The sequence below is a fragment of the Acanthopagrus latus genome, chromosome 8 (assembly GCF_904848185.1).
Source record: "Acanthopagrus latus isolate v.2019 chromosome 8, fAcaLat1.1, whole genome shotgun sequence".
Taxonomy (NCBI): domain Eukaryota; kingdom Metazoa; phylum Chordata; class Actinopteri; order Spariformes; family Sparidae; genus Acanthopagrus; species Acanthopagrus latus.
Window position 1 is genome coordinate 10,407,970 of NC_051046.1, and position 17,947 is coordinate 10,425,916.

At 40.6% G+C, this 17,947-nt stretch overlaps 1 protein-coding gene across 4 annotated transcripts in view; it reads right to left on the bottom strand.

Annotated features, from left to right (window-relative positions):
* Positions 1-17,947, bottom strand: part of foxb1a (forkhead box B1a) — a 55,567-nt gene that overhangs the window by 17,269 nt on the left and 20,351 nt on the right. Inside the window, exon 3 of one of the 4 annotated variants that reach the window (XM_037108566.1) lies at positions 4,200-5,434. The exons of the other annotated variants lie outside the window; for them this stretch is intronic. Coding sequence (XP_036964461.1) covers positions 4,484-5,434 — 951 coding nt within the window. The 3' untranslated portion in view covers positions 4,200-4,483. Of the gene's footprint in view, positions 1-4,199; positions 5,435-17,947 lie in introns of those variants that run through there. 4 annotated transcript variants of the gene reach the window in all.

Consider the following 17,947-nt stretch of genomic DNA (forward strand, 5'->3'; position numbering starts at 1 on the left):
CGTTCTTTTTGTGACGTCAAATAAAGGATTTCTGAGCGAATCCTTGTGTTTCTTGTGTGTTGTTTGAACAATCTGAAAGATTTACTGGGGTGTGATTTGTGCAGCCGCAGTTAAAAGAGTCACGGTAGGTCAGAAGTAAGTGCCTGATAATAAGGATCCTCATCCAGCAGCTCCCTTCCCACCCATCACCGAGCTGCTCTATTTACTGCTAAAATAAATGTGTTTACCGTGGTCCACGGCTCCGTCTGAAAATATTGGTTTTACTTTGTTGTTTTTGTAAAAAAAAAAAAACTACATGCACTTGCAGGAAAAATAAATAAATAAACCATAGCCACTAGCCATGTTTCAAAATGTCAAAGCCTTGTCAGGGATTGATGCGTTCCCCGAGCATAATTAATGCAAGTTTTTTTGTCTATCACTGATTATTTTTGCCTCCTCTTTTAAAAGTCAGCGCTGACAGTCTGCTGTGGGAGAGGAGAAGAGCTATACCTGTGTGGTGTTTTGGTCCATGTCCTCATTCTGTCAGCCTCAAAAAAAAAAAAAAAAAAAAAAAAGAGCCAGCACCAACTCTCTTTTCTCCAACACTTTGGTGACCAGCAAGGAATAACACTGTGAACACACATGTTATGCCAGAGAGAGAAAAAAAAAGGTGAATTCCCAATATCTCTCCAATCTGACAGCCTCCACTCTGAGCGAGCATAAAATCCACAAGATAAACTCATAAGCAAATAAGTTGTTTGTGTGCGGCGGGAGGCAGGATAACGGCCGGGTGGTTTATATCAAACACTTCCTCTTTGACAAATATCCAAACAATAAACACACAGTAAATAACAGCACCCTGTCCGTATCAGCTCCCTACTTGAGGTTAAGTTGAGTTTATTGCGGAGGCCACTGCCTGCATGCATTAAGCAAATCATAAATTATACATGCTAATTACCTTGGGCCTCCACTTTAATGAATTATTTTAATTAAACTACAACATTGAGGTTTTTTTTTTTTTTTTTTCTGCATGCGGTCTATATTTCATCCTCCCCTGCCGAAGATGACCTTCTTCTTTGTCTGAAGTGGAACATAGTTGGGAGAACAAGGACAACGCAGAGTCGGATTATACAACCGAGTTCTTACTGATGCTGCTGAGGATGCTGTGGAGGATGATAGAAACAACAGATTTTATTTGAATAGGGAGGTAAAGGCAAAAAAAAAAAAAAAGTAGATTTGAAAGTGTCAGAAAATAGTGATTTTATTGTGAATGCTGTGTGTTTGACTGTCAGGTGTCTGATGGGTTTCCTGTGTGGCGAGGGTCTGACATGTGTTTTCCTCCCACCTGTTACATCATCTTTTTTTTTTTTTTTTTTTTTTTTTTTTCAGTGCCAGCAGTTTTTTTTTTCTTTTACACTTTTTTTTCCTCTCAGGGGTTAAAATTTTATTTGCTTGTTTGAACATTTTGTGCAGGAAATGCTAAAGGTGGTTATTAGTTTAACTGTAATGGAACTGAGTGCCAGCCAAACAATGCCCTGGTTGTGTTTGTCTAGACTGACTTCATTCCATTTATGTGCCACATTTTAGTCACCACCCCTCATAAAATCATCCCCGAGCAAGCTGATTTATATATGTCTGTTTTTATATCTTCCTATTGTGTATGTTTCTATTGTCTTTGATTTTGTCAGCAGTGTTTACTTTTTATTTATTTTGTATCTTTAAGCATATTGACTTATGCCTGTTGTATGAAATGTGCTATGTAAATAAATCCTAAATCACTGGCAGGATGTTTTCTCTCTGCTCCAAAAAACATCAAGTGGAAACTTTTGGTCTTTTTTTTCTCTCTTTTTTTTTTTTTACATTTAACAGGACTTCACCAGATAAATGACTTGTAATTCACAAGAAAACTATTTTCAAACAACCATCTATATATTTTTCCATATATATATTTTTACTTATAACAGTGCGATACATTCAAAACTAAGACAGAAGTAACCACACTGTGATCCAAAGTGAATAGGAGAAATGATGCTCTATAAGTATAAAGCTGTAATAAATATTGTCACTATATGTTGGCACAACGTGTTGCTGGAATACATTTGCTTGAATGTGCTCAGTATATATATATATATATATATATATATATATATATATATATATATATATATATATATATATATATATATATATATATATATATATATATATATATATATATATGATTTTTTTATATAACAGAAAACAAGATGAATCTGGGTTTTTGAAATTAAAATTAATCTTTCTACTTTCAGTACATTGAATCATCCAGAGTCAGAATTAAAATGCACAAAGTGAGGAGGGGAGGTGAAGAGAGGAAGAAGAAGAAGAAGAAGAAGAAGAAGAAGAAGAAGAAGAAGAAGAAGAAGAAGAAACTAACATTGTTGTCCAAACAGTCCAGGGGGGGAGGGGTGGATTTAAATTCCAAAAGGGTCTTGCAGCTCGTTTCCTAGTTCCCCAGTCAGCAATGTGTTTGTGAAAAATCAGTCTTTTTGTCTCGCTGAAAAAAGGCTAAATCTACATTGGTGGCCCAGTCTAAGTTTGCTATTCTTTGCACTTTCAATTCAAGTGAATGAGGGGGGAATGAAGTGGCCCGAGACCCCCTTTTATTTGATCTACTCGATTGCATAAAGTGACGGAATTCTAATGTATTTGTTTAATACCCCGAAATAGGCTGCAGCCTTTCTATAGGGGAGGCAGATAAAGCGCGTTTTTTTTTCTTATTTATTTTATTTAAGCCATTCATTTAAAAAACGGAAAAAGGAAGGTATTTTACGCGCGTTTTCTGCCTGTTTATAAACCTGTTGAATAAAAAAAAAATACAAATCCTGCGATGCGGTGGGGGAAAAAATCAACATGACACGTCTTTATTCAACTGCCCTCCTTAGAAAAAAAAAATATGTGTCGATATTAAATTGGACACTGTGCGCACTTTTTTTCTCTAAATGTTTATTCTTCGGGCTTAATTGTGTTTAAGCCTACAGCTTGATGAATGAGCCCGGTTGTCTGCGCTGTGACCGAGGCATCGCAGCTCCCTGCATCCTAATCGACTGCACGACTCATTTCTCTTCCCCACCGCCTCAGTGCAACTCTCACACTCACACAGGTCCGCATAGAAGGAGAAAGAAAGTATTATTATTATGTTGTTATTATATCATTATTATTATTGTTATCAAAAGAAATCCAACGAAAAAGATGTTCTGCCATTATAATAATAACAATAATAATGTGTATTCTGAGACATGTAATAATAATAATAATAATAATAATAATAATAATAATAATAATAATAATAATAATAATAATAATGCAATCTTAAATTAAATCTTCAGAAACATTTTTGATTGTTTACTTCACTTTTAATGAGAAAATATTTCGATGACCAGCTTTTTTTTTCTTTTCTTTTTTTTTCAATTCATTGCAGACTGTTTGCACACTTTTTTTTCTCAAAAGCACGCATGCTTGCAAAAATAAAAATAATAAAACAAACAAAAAAGAACAAAACAAAACAACAGCAATAACAACAACAGGAACAACACAAATGTTTTGTTTGTTTTTTTAGAAAGCATGCTTTACCTAAAAAAAAGATAAAACCAAAAAAAAAAGTACAAATTTACAGCATCTGATACACATGGTCACCACAGCCTTTTAAATTAAATGCTTCACAGAACATTTTCTGGAAAATAGATATCTAAAACATAAAACTAAAAAGTGCATTTTACAACATTTCAGTATCAGTTATTTGCAATATTCACATCTTGCATTTTTGAGGACGTCTCACAAATACTACTTTTCCATTCTGAAAAGATTTTCATAACTCAGTTTGCTTTTTCATTGTTCTTGTTGTTCTTTTCTCTTTTTTTTTCTTTTTCTTTTTTGTACAGGGATGGTAAGAACACAATCTAAATCCTAGTCCTATTTGGTATAACCCCCTTACCCATCATTCCAGTAGTAGAAGCAAACAAAAACACAGAGCCATTGCCTCGCAATTTCATTGACATTACAGTGGTCACACAGGAACGGTGCAAAAGTTTTGCTATTCGATCAAGACTGAAGAGAAAAAAACTGCCACAGGAATCACGAGCACCTCAGGATCACAGCTGATGTTGGTGCCAAAAACAACCCCCCCCCCCTCCTCCTCCCCCTCCTCCTCCTCCTCCTGGATCCCCCCTCAGTGGCTCCACGTTCAACACGCACATGTCACAATAAACTGAAAAATAGAACTATCAAATAATTTATATTTTCAAGAGCAAATACTTCGCTGTGCGATTCTGTGCTGGACTTCTATGACACGATTTTAAAGCGACACATTCAACACATATACACAAATAAATCGATATGCAACTGCAACTCGCCTTGATAGTTTTCCCGACGACAGAAAATAGAAACTTTGGACTCGGTAAAAGGTTCGGGCCCGGGGTTTTTTGCCCGGCCAGCAGTTCGTTCGCTCGGCTGAGGGTCGAGGCGGTCAGTGCACGGCCACAGACTGCAGTGTGGAGGGGCTCGTCAGAGTCTCGCTCGGGGTCGCAGGGCTGCTTTGGCTCGTCGCTGTCTGTGGGGACGTCGGGCTCAGGGACTGTGGAGAGTTTGATAGAAAGGCGGGGATGTGTGGCGGTAACGCCGAGAAACCGGGCATGGAGGTCGGGGTGGGCTTGATCGGCACGGGGATAGCCGGTAAGGACTGTCCCCCGTGACACAGGGACTTGATGGGCATGCCGTAGGCACTGTAGTCGCCGCCCGCCATGGAGATGGGGGCCGCCGTGTCAATCACGCTGGTGTTGTACATGTGGGGCCAGGCTGTCGTCAGCTGGTTGTGGAGCGGGTACCCGGCAGACATGGACTGCATGGTGGAGAACGCCAGGCTCCCCGGGACCTTGTACTCTCGGGCGATGATGTTCTCGATGGCGAACGGGTGCTTGAAAGTTGACGTCTGAGACACTCCGAGGTTGTAGGTTGACATCTGGGGCAGGTGCGTGCCGGTGGCCGCCAGCGCGCTCAGCCTCAGCTTGGCTTGCTGCTGGAGGTAATGCGCAGCATCCGACTGCTTGCTCGGCGCCAAGTGATCGGACGAAGTCAACACTTTGAACCTTTTGCGGCGCCTCAAGAAACTTCCATTCTCAAACATGTCCCCGCAGCTGGGGTGCAGAGCCCAGAAACTGCCCTTACCTGGCTGATCTGGGCGCCGGGGGATCTTAATGAAGCAGTCGTTGAAGGACAGGTTGTGTCGCAGCGAGTTCTGCCACCGCTGAGTGTTTTCCCTGTAGTAGGGGAACCTATCCATGATGAACTTGTAAATTTCACTGAGGGGCAGCATCTTCTCGGGGCAGCTCTGGATCGCCATGGCAGTGAGGGAGATGTAGGAGTAAGGTGGCTTCTGATCGCTGTACGTGTTTCTCCCCGGACGAGGCATCCTCGATGTCTTCAGGGGTGGGGGAGGAAAAGAAAAAGCAGTTTTTTTAAAAAAAAAAAAGAATAAAAAAATAGTCTCCCTTAATTCCTAGGCGAAAGCTTGCCGCTCCTCATGAAACCAACCGCGGAGGAAAAAGTTTTCAGTACGGGCAGAGCACCGGAGTTGCGTTGCGCGTACAAAAACAAAAAAAAAAAAAAGAAAAAAAAAAAGCTCGACAGCCGGGTTGGAGCGCCTCTGCAGTGAGCAGGCGGACGGGCGGTGCACATTTATGGAGCGACGGCTGCTGTAAAGTCTTCTCTCGCAAAGTAAGTCAGCTTGTCCCGCTAGCAGAGCTGAATAGACTTCATCTGGCGTCCTCCGATAAGACGAGCTAAGTGGATGCCTCCATGGCCTTCCTCTAACCATCTGATAGTTTTATGTGGTGACATGAGCAGAAAAGACCCCTGTAGAGGCGCTCCATTAATGTGCCACCTCTTTGCTATCACATGACAATTGCCACGGGAGGAGGAGGAGGAGGAGGAGGAGGGATGTGTGTGTGTGTGGGGGGGGGGGGGGGGGGGGGGGGGGGGGGGGTCTGGGAGGGGAAGGCATAATCTGGTTTCATTTACACCTATTTACATGGACACCTTGGGCCAATGGAAATCATTTCCATTTGAAGACAGAAAAAGGGGTGAAAAGGCTCGGCAACCGGAATTGAACTGCGATGGCACTCAGTGTGTGAAGGTATGCGCTTCAAAAATACTTCTTCAGCGGGACTTTGCGGTTAAGTCGCGAGTATATAATGTTAATGGACGTGAGGATGATTCGGCGTGTTGTAAATGCACTGACATCCAGTCATAACTATTTGTTCTGTTTTTTAAGAGGCCGACGTGCGTTGGCGCGGATTTATTAAACATATGAGCAAAGCTTTTATTTTTGGATTTTTTTTTTTTTAAGATTATTTAAAAATGCGTGTTGTTTTTTTGGGTTTTTTTTTTTTTTTTTTTGCTTTTTCTTCCTCGCTGTTCTCTTAATAATATTGTTGACGAGACGCGATGCAAAAAATAATTAGCCACGAGCAGAGTGTTGCTGATGAGCCCGACTATTAGTTTTTCTCTCAGCTAATTTCGCCCTGAGCTGAGCGGAGGAAGCAAGACGATCTGAAAACATCAACACAATGCAAACAGCAACAGAAAAGAAAAAAATACTTCATGAGGAAATCAGGTCCATTGTGTTTATGTAAAGGAGATTCAAAAAAAGTACTTCAGGAATGCAAATAAACCCTTGAGGATGGTGTGGCGAGAAACTGTATAAAATATCCATAAGTCAATTATATGAATGTGAAAACCAAATGGGAAGCCTATTTTGAGCTATTGCCATTCAAGTCCCTTTTTTTTTTTTTTTTTTTTTTTGGCCAGGGCCACCTTTCCGCTTGGAGGGTTTGCAATGCCGGGGACCACACACACGCACACGCAGATTTGCTCATAATTTATGCTAATTTCCCCCCATAAATCCACAATGCACCCCATCACCAGTCTGACGGATTACGAAAAGAATCGCATTGCGGGGGGACACCGCAGCTAGGTTTTTTTTTCCTTCACCCAGAAAGCAGGAGCAGGCTGGAGGAGAGCAGAGCGTCCTCACTGCTGCATGACGGCTGTTTAAAACTCTTTAAAGAAAAACACCCGAGTCAACACAAATGATGAAAAAGGAAATGTGGAAAGGTGTCTTTTTAATTCTAGAAAAAATACAAACTGGGAAAAAGTCACGTTTAAAAAAAAAAAAAAACCTCCGCGCTGGTTTCTTCCCCTGCAGAGTGCCTTTTAACACCTGTCATTTCCCATTAACGTTCAGCTGAAAAGGTTTTGTCCAAAAGGAAGTGGCCCAGTCGACCCATCTCGGATAATGACAACACACTGCCAAGTACCAAACATCATCTGACATCCAGCTTATCCATTCATTCCTTCATTCATTCGTTGATTTTAAAAAAGGAATAACAAAAAAATACATATCATGCTGCTGGCTCTCACTCAGATGGTCCCTGCGCATAGCAGTCAGATCGGCGCGTTTTTTGTTTTGTTTTGTTTGGGGTTTTTTTGTTTTTTGTAATTGTCTGGGTTTTTTTATATGTGATTACCATGAGCTGTTAAAATAATACACACACCAAGGCACGCAGCAAATTAAACACAGGGTATTTGGATTTTACGCGCGATTTTACGCACCGTTTTTACGCAAATGTTTGCTGTTTGCCAAACTATTTGTTTTCATGGTCTCAGCTCACTCCTTTGCAAGTTAACCCGCAACTCTCACATTAACCAGCCACACGGGAGCAGTAAGAGTATTTTCTTTTTCTTTTCTTTTTTTTTCTTCTTTTCTTTACCTCCTCCTCTCACACACAGACCGGTGTGGCTTTTTGAGCTCCAGGGTTATGGGATATTGGTAGGCCTTTTGTCCCCGTCGAATGCACACACAGAAAATACCACCATGACTCTGAATCTGAATGGGGTTTTTAGCTGCTCCCAAACTCCCCGAGTTCAAGCAGCAGTAGATCAAGTCTGCACTATGTTTGGTCATTTGTAGAAAAACCCGAACAAAGGTTGGGATAAGCCAAATTGCATTGCACTTGTGAACCGTGCCTCGGCCTGAAGTATCCTTTATAGCAGGAGAGGGGGGGGAACCAAGAACAATTTTGTATGAGCTTTCAAAAAAAAAAAAAAAAAACGAGGAGCGAAAACAAAGGGCACTTTCTGAAACATCTTAAAGTAGAGTAGTGAGGCGTGACATTCCCAGGGTGACGAGACACAAAAGCTGAGGTCATGGGGATGAAAAAGAGAATCAAACAGCCACTTTCACACGTCTGCCCTCCGCCGCTGCGGCCCCCCCAGCTCCGACACAATAGGAAACAAATGTTGTTAAAAGAGGATCGATGCCATTCATCCTAAAGCAGCGAATGATAGCCAAACAATATTGTCACAGTGAATTCGAGTTGAGATATGCTGCCACCCAGACCTGCGGAGGGAGAGAGGGAGGGAGAGAGGGAGAGAGAGGAGGGGGGAGAGAAAGAAAAATCTGGCTTTCAGGGAACCATTAAGAGGAATTTAAAGATGTGGGGGCTTTTTTTACGCAGGAGGGGAGTGAGATTAAAGTTAGTGAATTAAAATGATTGGACGTGGAAGAACAACTTTTATTCTTATTTTTTTAATTTATTTTTATTATTCTGAATGTTGGTCTACATTTTTTGGACCCTTTTAATACATGTTTGTTTTGTTTTGTTTTGTTTTTTTTGTTTTTTTGTTTTTTTGTTTTTTTTACAGGCAGACAAATCGTTGCCCGAGGTTTAACAAACACGCATAATCCCTCCCGAATTATGGGTGAAAATCACCACAAAACAATGATTTGCGATCTCTCCGTCACGCAGATTTATCGTGACCAGGCCCGCAGACTAACAGGGGGATATGTTTTGGTTTTTTTCCCCCACATCTATACCTGCTGCAGCCTCCGCGTTGCGGCGCATGCACTGCTGCTGCGAAGAAAAAACTCTCCAACCCAGCCAATAGGCCCGCGCTGCTAATTAAGTCCGTGGTGATTTCAGCCCCCCCCCGCCCCCCAGAGATGTTTTACGGTGCAATTAAGGACGCGCTGATGATAAGGTATGAATATTCAGCAGAATGACAATTAATTAGCAGACAGAGAGGACTCTTACTGCACCCTCCTCGATGGGAGATGCAGCCTATATGACGGGACACTCACACTACTTAAAGGCCATCTTCATCACGATGCCCCCCTTGAATAGGATTTATTTATTTATTTATTTTTTTTAAGACAGAAAAATAAAATCACAATCATTTCTGTATTTGCAAACACGACCACTAATATAAATCTACGATATGGTGATTATTTTGAATGTTATTTTCAATTTATTCTAACAAACAGTGGGATTATGGTGCAGGCAGAGCAGCCCGCTCCATTAGTTAGTTGTGTCTGGGTGACATCAGAGGGAGTACCTGGCACCAGACCTCAGGGCATTCACAGCATATGCTCAGATTATGCTTAATGGTCTAATTACATAAATTAGGCATCCATTATACGGCACATCATCTGTAACAGATATCTCAATTTATACAGAGGCTGGAACTTGTGATTTTAATTCGCCTGTGAAGGGTTTCTTCTAATTAGACACAAAAAGAGATGAAGAAGGGAAGAAATGTTGACCAGTAAGGCTCTTTTTTAATCCAGGACACCAAGGGATTTTTAAAAAAAAATAATTTCTTTATTTTCACGTTTTTATTTTTGATTAATTTAAATGTTTATGTTATTTTACTTTATTATAATTGTGGGATATACTTTTTTACTGTGTTTGCAGCAGTTTCACTCTGTCACCATCAGATGGTGGCAAGCTCTGTACTCTTTTTCAGTTACTGTGTAATGCTATCTATCCATCTATCCATCTATCTATCTATCTATCTATCTATCTATCTATCTATGATTTTATTTTGAAGGGGTCAATGTGACAATTTGTGCACAGTATAGATATAAAAAAACACATCTACCCATCTATCTGTTGTATTACTATGAATTTGTGTCTGCAGGCACGTGAGTGTGTGCATGTGAAGTGTCTGTGTGTGTGTGTGTGTGTGTGTGTGTGTGTGTGTGTGTGTGTGTGTGTGTGTGTGTGTGTGTGTGTGTGTGTGTGTGTGTGTGTGTGTGCGTGTATGTGTGTGTGTGTGGGAGGGCTGTCCCAGTTCATTGACTCCATATGGTGAGAAACAGCAGGACTGATGAGTGTACTACCTGAGGTCCGTGTTTGTGCTGTGGACTGTAACCAAAACACAGGGCCCCCCGCTCCCTCCCTCCATGACCCCTCCCTGCATAATTCATTACAGACAAGACAGTGCGGCTCGGGCTCTCATTTCATCATTTAGCCTTTTTTCTTTTTTTGGTGACAGATGACTCGGAGACAACAAATCATCCCGTTAAACTACACATGATACTTAGCCAGCTGACAGATGTGGAGAGGAAGGAGCAAAAGAGCAAGAGGAAAGTGGCGCGGCAAGATGGTGAGACAGAGGGAAAAATGTAAATGGGGCGAGAGATGAGAGGATAAAAAACAGAATAACAACATGAGTCCATTTCAATATTGAGAAGAAAATGCGGGAGCCCTTCACTGCTACACTATGTATGACTGTATAATGAACTGGTTCCACATGAGCTACAATCATGGAAATTCTCACTTACTGTATATATTGTAGAAAATGAGAGAATAATGCAATGTGAGGTTATAATATATTAACAACAAACTCGACGGAAAGAGTGAACTTTCACCGTGAAGCAGGAAGATTAAAGGGCTATTATGCAGGAAAAGAGTATGAATTAACATAGTTCAATCAGACACAAAGAGTTACCTTTTCACAGAGGATGAAAATGAGGTGGATGGCTTTGTGATGGATCATCTGTGCAGCTGCACAATGAGGAAGAGAAAATACCAAGTTCAGAAGGGTGGGGTGTCTTTTTTAACTGATGTACCACACAACCGGATGACATTTGACATATTGACTGAAGAGCAGAAATGGATCAATACTTTGGGTCACTTTAAGTGAAATCACATCCTCCTGAGGTCAATGTTGTAGGTTTAACCTTTCACCTTTCCTTTCCATTGCGGGGAAGTGGTTATTATTGGGGTTTCTGACAAAACAATCTGGTTGAAAGTGACCACATCAGCATGACAGCACACCACTAAAAATATCACTCTGGCATGTAATTAAACATTTTTGGAACTTGCCTTGAACTGAAGTGGTCTTTGTCGTTTAAAATCAACTTTCTTTCATGAATATAATTATAATACGTCCCTGTGCAGTAAGGGATACACAACGCCGCTTGCTTAGAGAAAGCCTTCATTTGAAGTTCATTCGATTGTCCATGGAAAAATTATTGAAATATTTGTATATACAGTCAAGCCCGAAAGTATTCATACCCCTGGAGAATTTGACTTAAACTTACTTACAGCAAGTTTTTTTTGACCAGAAATGACACAGGCTTCTCCCAGAAGACAATGAGACGATGTACAAGAGGCATCATTGTGGAAAAAAATATTTCTCAGCTTCTATTTACATTTGAACAAAAGGTGGCATGTCCAAAATTATTCCTACCCTTTGCAAACTGTCACAGTCTATGGGAATATCCAAAGTTCTATACCATTCCAAATAGTCCAGGCTGTTCTAAAGCATCCCAATTACCCTGATTCACTGGGAACAGCTGTTTTAATCAACTCAACAGGTGAAAAGCAGCAGCTCTCTGCAGTCAGCTTGTGGGCAGTCATGGCTAAGACAAAGGAGCTCACTGAGGACCTGCGGCTGCGCATCGTGGCTGCTCACAAGTCAGGAAAGGGCTATAAGACCATATCTAAATGTTGCAAGTTCCAGTGGCTACAGTACAAAGTATTATTAAAAAATACAAGACGTCCCGCATTATGCGAAATCTCAGAGGACGTGGTCGAAAGCCAAAAGTGACACCTGTGCTGGCCAGGAAGACAGTGAGAGAGGTGAAACAAAAATGGAATTGTTTGGTCACAATGATACATCCTTCATTTGGCGTAAAAAAGGAGAAGCCTTCAACTCTAAGAACACCATCCCCACTGTCAAACAGGGTGGTGAGAACCTAATGCTTTGGAGATGTTTTTCAGCCAGTGGACCAGGGAACGTAATCACAGTAAACGGCACCATGAAAATAGAGCAATACAACAAGATTTGTAACAACAACATCAGGCAGTCTGCAGAGAAACTTGGCCTTGGGCACCAGTGGACATTTCAGCACGACAACAACCCAAAACACACAGCAAAAGTGGTGACAAAATGGTTAGCGGTTAGCTTATTATCTTCTGAGAGACGCCTGTGTCATTTCCAATCAAGAAAAAACTTGCTGGATGAATAAAAGTTTAAGTCAAATTTTGCCAAGGGTAAGAATAATTTCGGGCTTGACTGTATATATAAGACTGAGCTAGCTGAGTAGGTTTTGCGTTAGTATTCATGGATCTGAAATCTCACAGTCTCTATACAGCCTTAGTGTTAGCTAAAGTTGGCTGGCTGACTTGGCAGAGATTAGAAATAGTCTCTCTGTTGTCGGGTCTTTAATACGGGTCGGCCTACTTGCTGGAGTAGTACACTAGACGATTCATTACCTTATAGGCTGATAGAATGGTACATTATGCTAAACTGTTGTTTTCCAGTATTGCAAAACACCTCACGGCAAAACTCCTGCACTGTGTGTTGCACTTTTCAGCCAGAGGTTGAAATATGTTTACTCACGTTTTTTTGGCGCACGTTCCGGAGTTAGGTCGCTTTTGCCGTTAATTACACATAGTGGTTGAATGTGCACACAGCCCTGCTCCACAGGCGCAACATGCTGTTTTGTCCACAGCAGGCTCTTCCAAAGTGTTTTTAAAGCGGATGCACCTGTAGCATAAAAATCTCTGTGTGATCAGCGCCTCAAGGGTCAACTGACTTGTCTAAATGTTTTCCAGTTCTTACTCAGACTCCCACATTTTGATTATACCTTCTATTTTGTTGGTAACCGTTGTATGACTGCAATATTACACTCAAAGGTGTATCGGTCATGCCAATAATGACAGTAAAGCACTCCCTCTTGTGTATTATTGCTTAATTAATTAACAATCATTTTCTGTTTAGCTCTGACTGTTTGCCACAAATGAATTACAAGTTTGTAGGATGTGGGGATAGCGAGGTGGGGGGGGGGGGAAGCTTTGAACTCCGGGATCAGTTCAGAGAGAAGTTGACATTGTTGTTCGTCCTCGGCAACACCGCCAACACGTCTCTCCTTTGGGGGTTAGCGTGTAAGACGTCTAACCGAGGCAAATCCCTTTTTTATTGTGAGCCTGTGTGGTTGGAAGGCACGGTCCTTTGTGTGTGGCTCATGTTCATCCAAGACCTTGGCAGTGATCAGAACACACTTAACCAACTGGGACCAAACGAGGGGCATTTTGCTCTGTCTTTCATCTTATACATCGGGGAAATGCCTGGTCTCCAAGGATCGGCTAACAGAGCCAAAGACCAGAAACAGCACAATACACAATAACAATACAGGAGTGTTTACCACGCACACGTAAACAAAAACACACGGCTTGATGCCGGTGACACCCACAGGGAAGGTAACGGAATGAAAAGACTACACAAAAAAAAAATGCCAACAGAAAAAGTTTGCGTGTGTGGACATCCGGCTGTCAAAGTGAAAGAGAGACAAATTAGATGAATTCTGACCTACATCTCCTAGGTGGCTTTTATTCTGGAGAAGAGGCGCCATCCTGTGTTTTAATGTCACTTAGTATTTGTATTTTACAAGACAGCACTGCCGCCTACCAAAGCAGTGGTGGGTCCTTTTGCGGGATTAACACAATGACCAATCACCAAGTGGCACTTCTATTGATAGATTTTAATTGGTGTGTGATATATGCCGCTGTAAGGCCCAGATTTGCATTGCTAAGCATAAACAAGCCCCACGGTAAATCACAAAGAGCTTTAAAGAGAAACGCAAACAAGCAGTGTGGCACGGCACGCCTCGCGCTGCTCCTTTATGCTTGACCAGCTCAATGTGCCTCCTGCTGAAAGGTAATGTGCATGACACATTTCCAGGCACTAATTCATTTGTTTAGTAATAGGGGAGCTAACCTGCGCTGGAAACATGGGCGCAGCGAGGAAAACATAAAAAGGTCCTGTTAATCCACGGCTAATCAAAAGGGCACAGGAAACAACCCCGCAGAAGGATTTTTGTCATATTAATTAAGGTGAGGCTTGAATATTTGTGCCTCTATAAAAAGTATGCTCACACGGCGGGGCACAGTGGCGACTTGGCATCAATATTCCACCACGCTGCTTTGACACTGTCAGTGAGGGGATGCAACCCCTAGCTGACGGCCAAGGACCGTGGAAAGCATGGCTAATATCTAGAGAAAAATATGTATTTACGTGTCTGAAATCCTGTTGATTAAGAGTTCTTGAAGCCGCGTTGTAGCCGATATACGAGAAGATTCCTTTCTTTTGAAGGATAGTGGTAATAGAGCTGATGAACTGTGATGTTGATTACTAGACCCTCGAGGGTCCACACTTGAAAATAATGTTGTTGACTCTGACCTGTTCAGGAGCGAGTACTCCAGACGAGACAAAGCATTTGAATTATAGATGGGAAATACACACAGAGCGCACACACACACACACACAGGCGAATGCAATTACGTTTCTATCAAACAAGTTTAATCTAGAGTTGAGGTTTTGCGCCATTACAATGCACTGATGGAAAAAGCACGAGAAAGAATCCCATGAAATGTCAAGTGGAAGCTGCATGCCAGGAAAAAATCCTTCCCGGTCACAGCTACTGTAGGCACAGACAGAGTATTAGCAGTCTTATCAGCTGGGGAAATGTTCAGTTCCCCTGCCTAAACCAAAGCTATTACAATCCCAAATAATTAACTTTCAGCAGAACGACCAGTTGTCGTGACAACTAAGATGGGAAGATCTGCATGCAGAAGCATTTTGATCAAAACTATCTCTGTTTCACAAAGACGAGAATAAAAAACTGCTCTGTCTTTCTGTCTTCGTCTCTAAATCACAGACTAAACCGGGTTCAGATGGTAACAGATGGTAATGAGTCAGTAAACTTGTTCCATGTTGATTTCGTGTTTTAATATCAACATTAAATTCAGAGCTCTGGTGGAAATGTGTCTGCTTTCTCTACGAAAGGTTGTTGTTATCATACAGCTGGCAGATGCTGTATATACTGTATTTATATTTTTTCTGTATACTGATTTCAATAAATAAATGACTGATTTTGAGATGAAACATTTTAATTCCATGCTAATGTAGGTTTGGTATTATGGAATGTGACAAAATGCATCATCGTCCATTGTTGACACTGAACTACAACCTTCACATGCTGCAGCTGTTCACTCATTCAGGGAGAAAATCTTACACGGACTCTACTCGCACTTTCGAAGAGAACATGCAAACCTTCCTATGAAATAAAATGAATCACATCACAATTTTCTGCATTTTGATCTTTATCAACAAATGCTGATTACACACATTGATCCATTTGCTAATTTCCAACTGTAACAAAATTATCATAAATTGTTTAACAGTGAAATTACCAAATTGCTTTTTTTTGTGAGATCTTAGAAAATCTCATAGTTTACAACAAAATGAAAGGGTTTGTTTTTCCTTTGGTTTAACAAACACACACAATATTACAGTATCATGTCCTGACAGACATGAAACTTGATATAAACTTGAAATATATAAGATGCAGTAGAATGCAATACTGTAGAAATTCAAATGTGCACAGGGTAACAGTCAAGTTTCAGATCCCAGTACTTTAAATCTGTGTACCGCTGCAACCTGGACAAGTGGAACAACAGGTTGGAGATAATGAAAATATTTAAAAGGGTAAAAAAGAAAAAGGCAATCAAAATCTGGTTATTTACTCTGATGAATAACATACTGCACTTGACCCTCTGAAAATAAAGGTCTGAACTCTGTTTCTTCATCGAGATACTCTTGGACTGGTGTTGTTGTCTTGCCTTCTTGTTGTAGAAAGTTTTCCATAAGTTGTTAGTCATGTAATTCTGTACATAAATAGTCTTTTAATATTTGAGCAAAGTTCTTAATGTTGAAAGTTAACAGCCCTGTCTAGGAGGGAACGATGGACTTGTTTTAAAAAACATTTTCTCGGTTTAAAACAAAGTGCTGAAAGTCAGCTCCAGTTCCGAACTGCCCACCCGAATCAGCGCTGTTATTCAATCATTACTCTGTTTATGTCCCCATCTCACTGACAGACTTCAACAGGCGTTAAACCAACTCAGGTAATATAGCCTAATAAATCGGCACCAATAAAAAGCTTTTAATCGTGAGTGTCAACATGATTAATTGCGCACTAAAAATCCATGTGAGACCTCACAGTCATGGGGGCAGTGAAAAAGGCATTTTGCATTTCAGCACAACTGGCACCAGGACGGGCCGTTATGTGTGTGTGTATGCTCACAGAATGGTATGAATATCAAATTAATAATTAGTCATGTAATTTCTCCTCAGGAATTACTACGCCTCAAACTGGTTGGTGAATTTAATTATTAGCAGCCTTTTTGTTTCCATGTCCCTCTCATTACTGTCAGGATTGATGTAACATAAACTTCATTAAAAATTAAAGCAAGAGTCTTAATTATGAGGCTACACTGACTGAAGTTAGAATTAGCCAACTCAGTGATGTGCAAATGAGAGCATTATTTAAGAAACACGCTGGAAGTAGTTATGCTAATTTCAAGAGTTCACAGTAGCAGACCTTTTCACTTGCAGTTGCATATTCATTAAACACACTATGCAAATTTAATGTAGCAGTCTTAGTAATGCCTTGTTAATTTATTCAGATTTATTGAGTACGACTTGTAAAAAGTACCAATTTAATTACCCTATCTCCTTGGAAGGTAAGGGATGTGGCCAAGGTTTTAAACTGTGTAAATCAGGATTAGTGTGGTTTGATGGAGGAAAAAAGGGAATGAAAGGACACTGCTGTTAATGGCCATGCTTGAAAGACATATTGATTTACTTAAGACGTGATCCAAGTAAAAAATCTATCTCTAAAGCACACGCAGCCCAAAAAAAAAACAAAAAAACAAAAAAGCATATGTGCCGTCATAGCTGGAGTAGTGTTCATCATGCAGGGTCTTCAGTGAAGCAAATAATGTCTACTGCATGTGAGGTTGTTGTTTTTGAAACGATGTGATGTGAATTTGGAAACTTTATACTTGTACTTGTGCCAGAGATGGACCAGTGAGGGTTTGTCTGGGATTTAGTGTAAGTGAAAAAGCATAAATATGAACTTAGAGGCAGTGAAATAAGTAAAAGGTGTAATACCGGTGTCCAAAATGAAAATGAAAATTTTACTGAAGGACAAACACAAAAGTATTGTCTTAAAATGTACTTCGGGTATCAAGAGTAAAGTTCCATACTATGCAGAAAGGATCTTTTGAGAGCGTTCTATGAATATACACCATATATAAATATATTTAATTGTCATTATTGATGCATTAATGTTTAAAAGTCTACTGTGTCAGATTTAGTGGCATCTGGCTGTGAGACTGCAGACTGAAACCAACTGAATACCCCTCCACTCACTCTCCAAGGTGTCACAGTTCTGGTATATAGTAACACAATAAACTTACTGTTTAGATAAGTAAAACACTGAGTTCAGTATTGTTGGAAAGGACACATGCACTTATCTGCAACAGCTCATCTATGGAGTTTTCACAAACAAAGAAGAAGTTGTGTGACCTATTTCTCACACACCTAATGTTTGGAGCCATCTGACATCAGTATTTTTGTTACTCTCTCATGTCAAGCTTCAGTTTATTACCAATCCTATCACAAAGTTTTGCAAAACCGCGAGGGAGTATTGAGTTTCACCACTCAACTTCCCAGCTTCCCTCATTTTCTTCATCACCATTTCAAAATGGAAACATCAAACAGTGATATCAGATGAATTTAA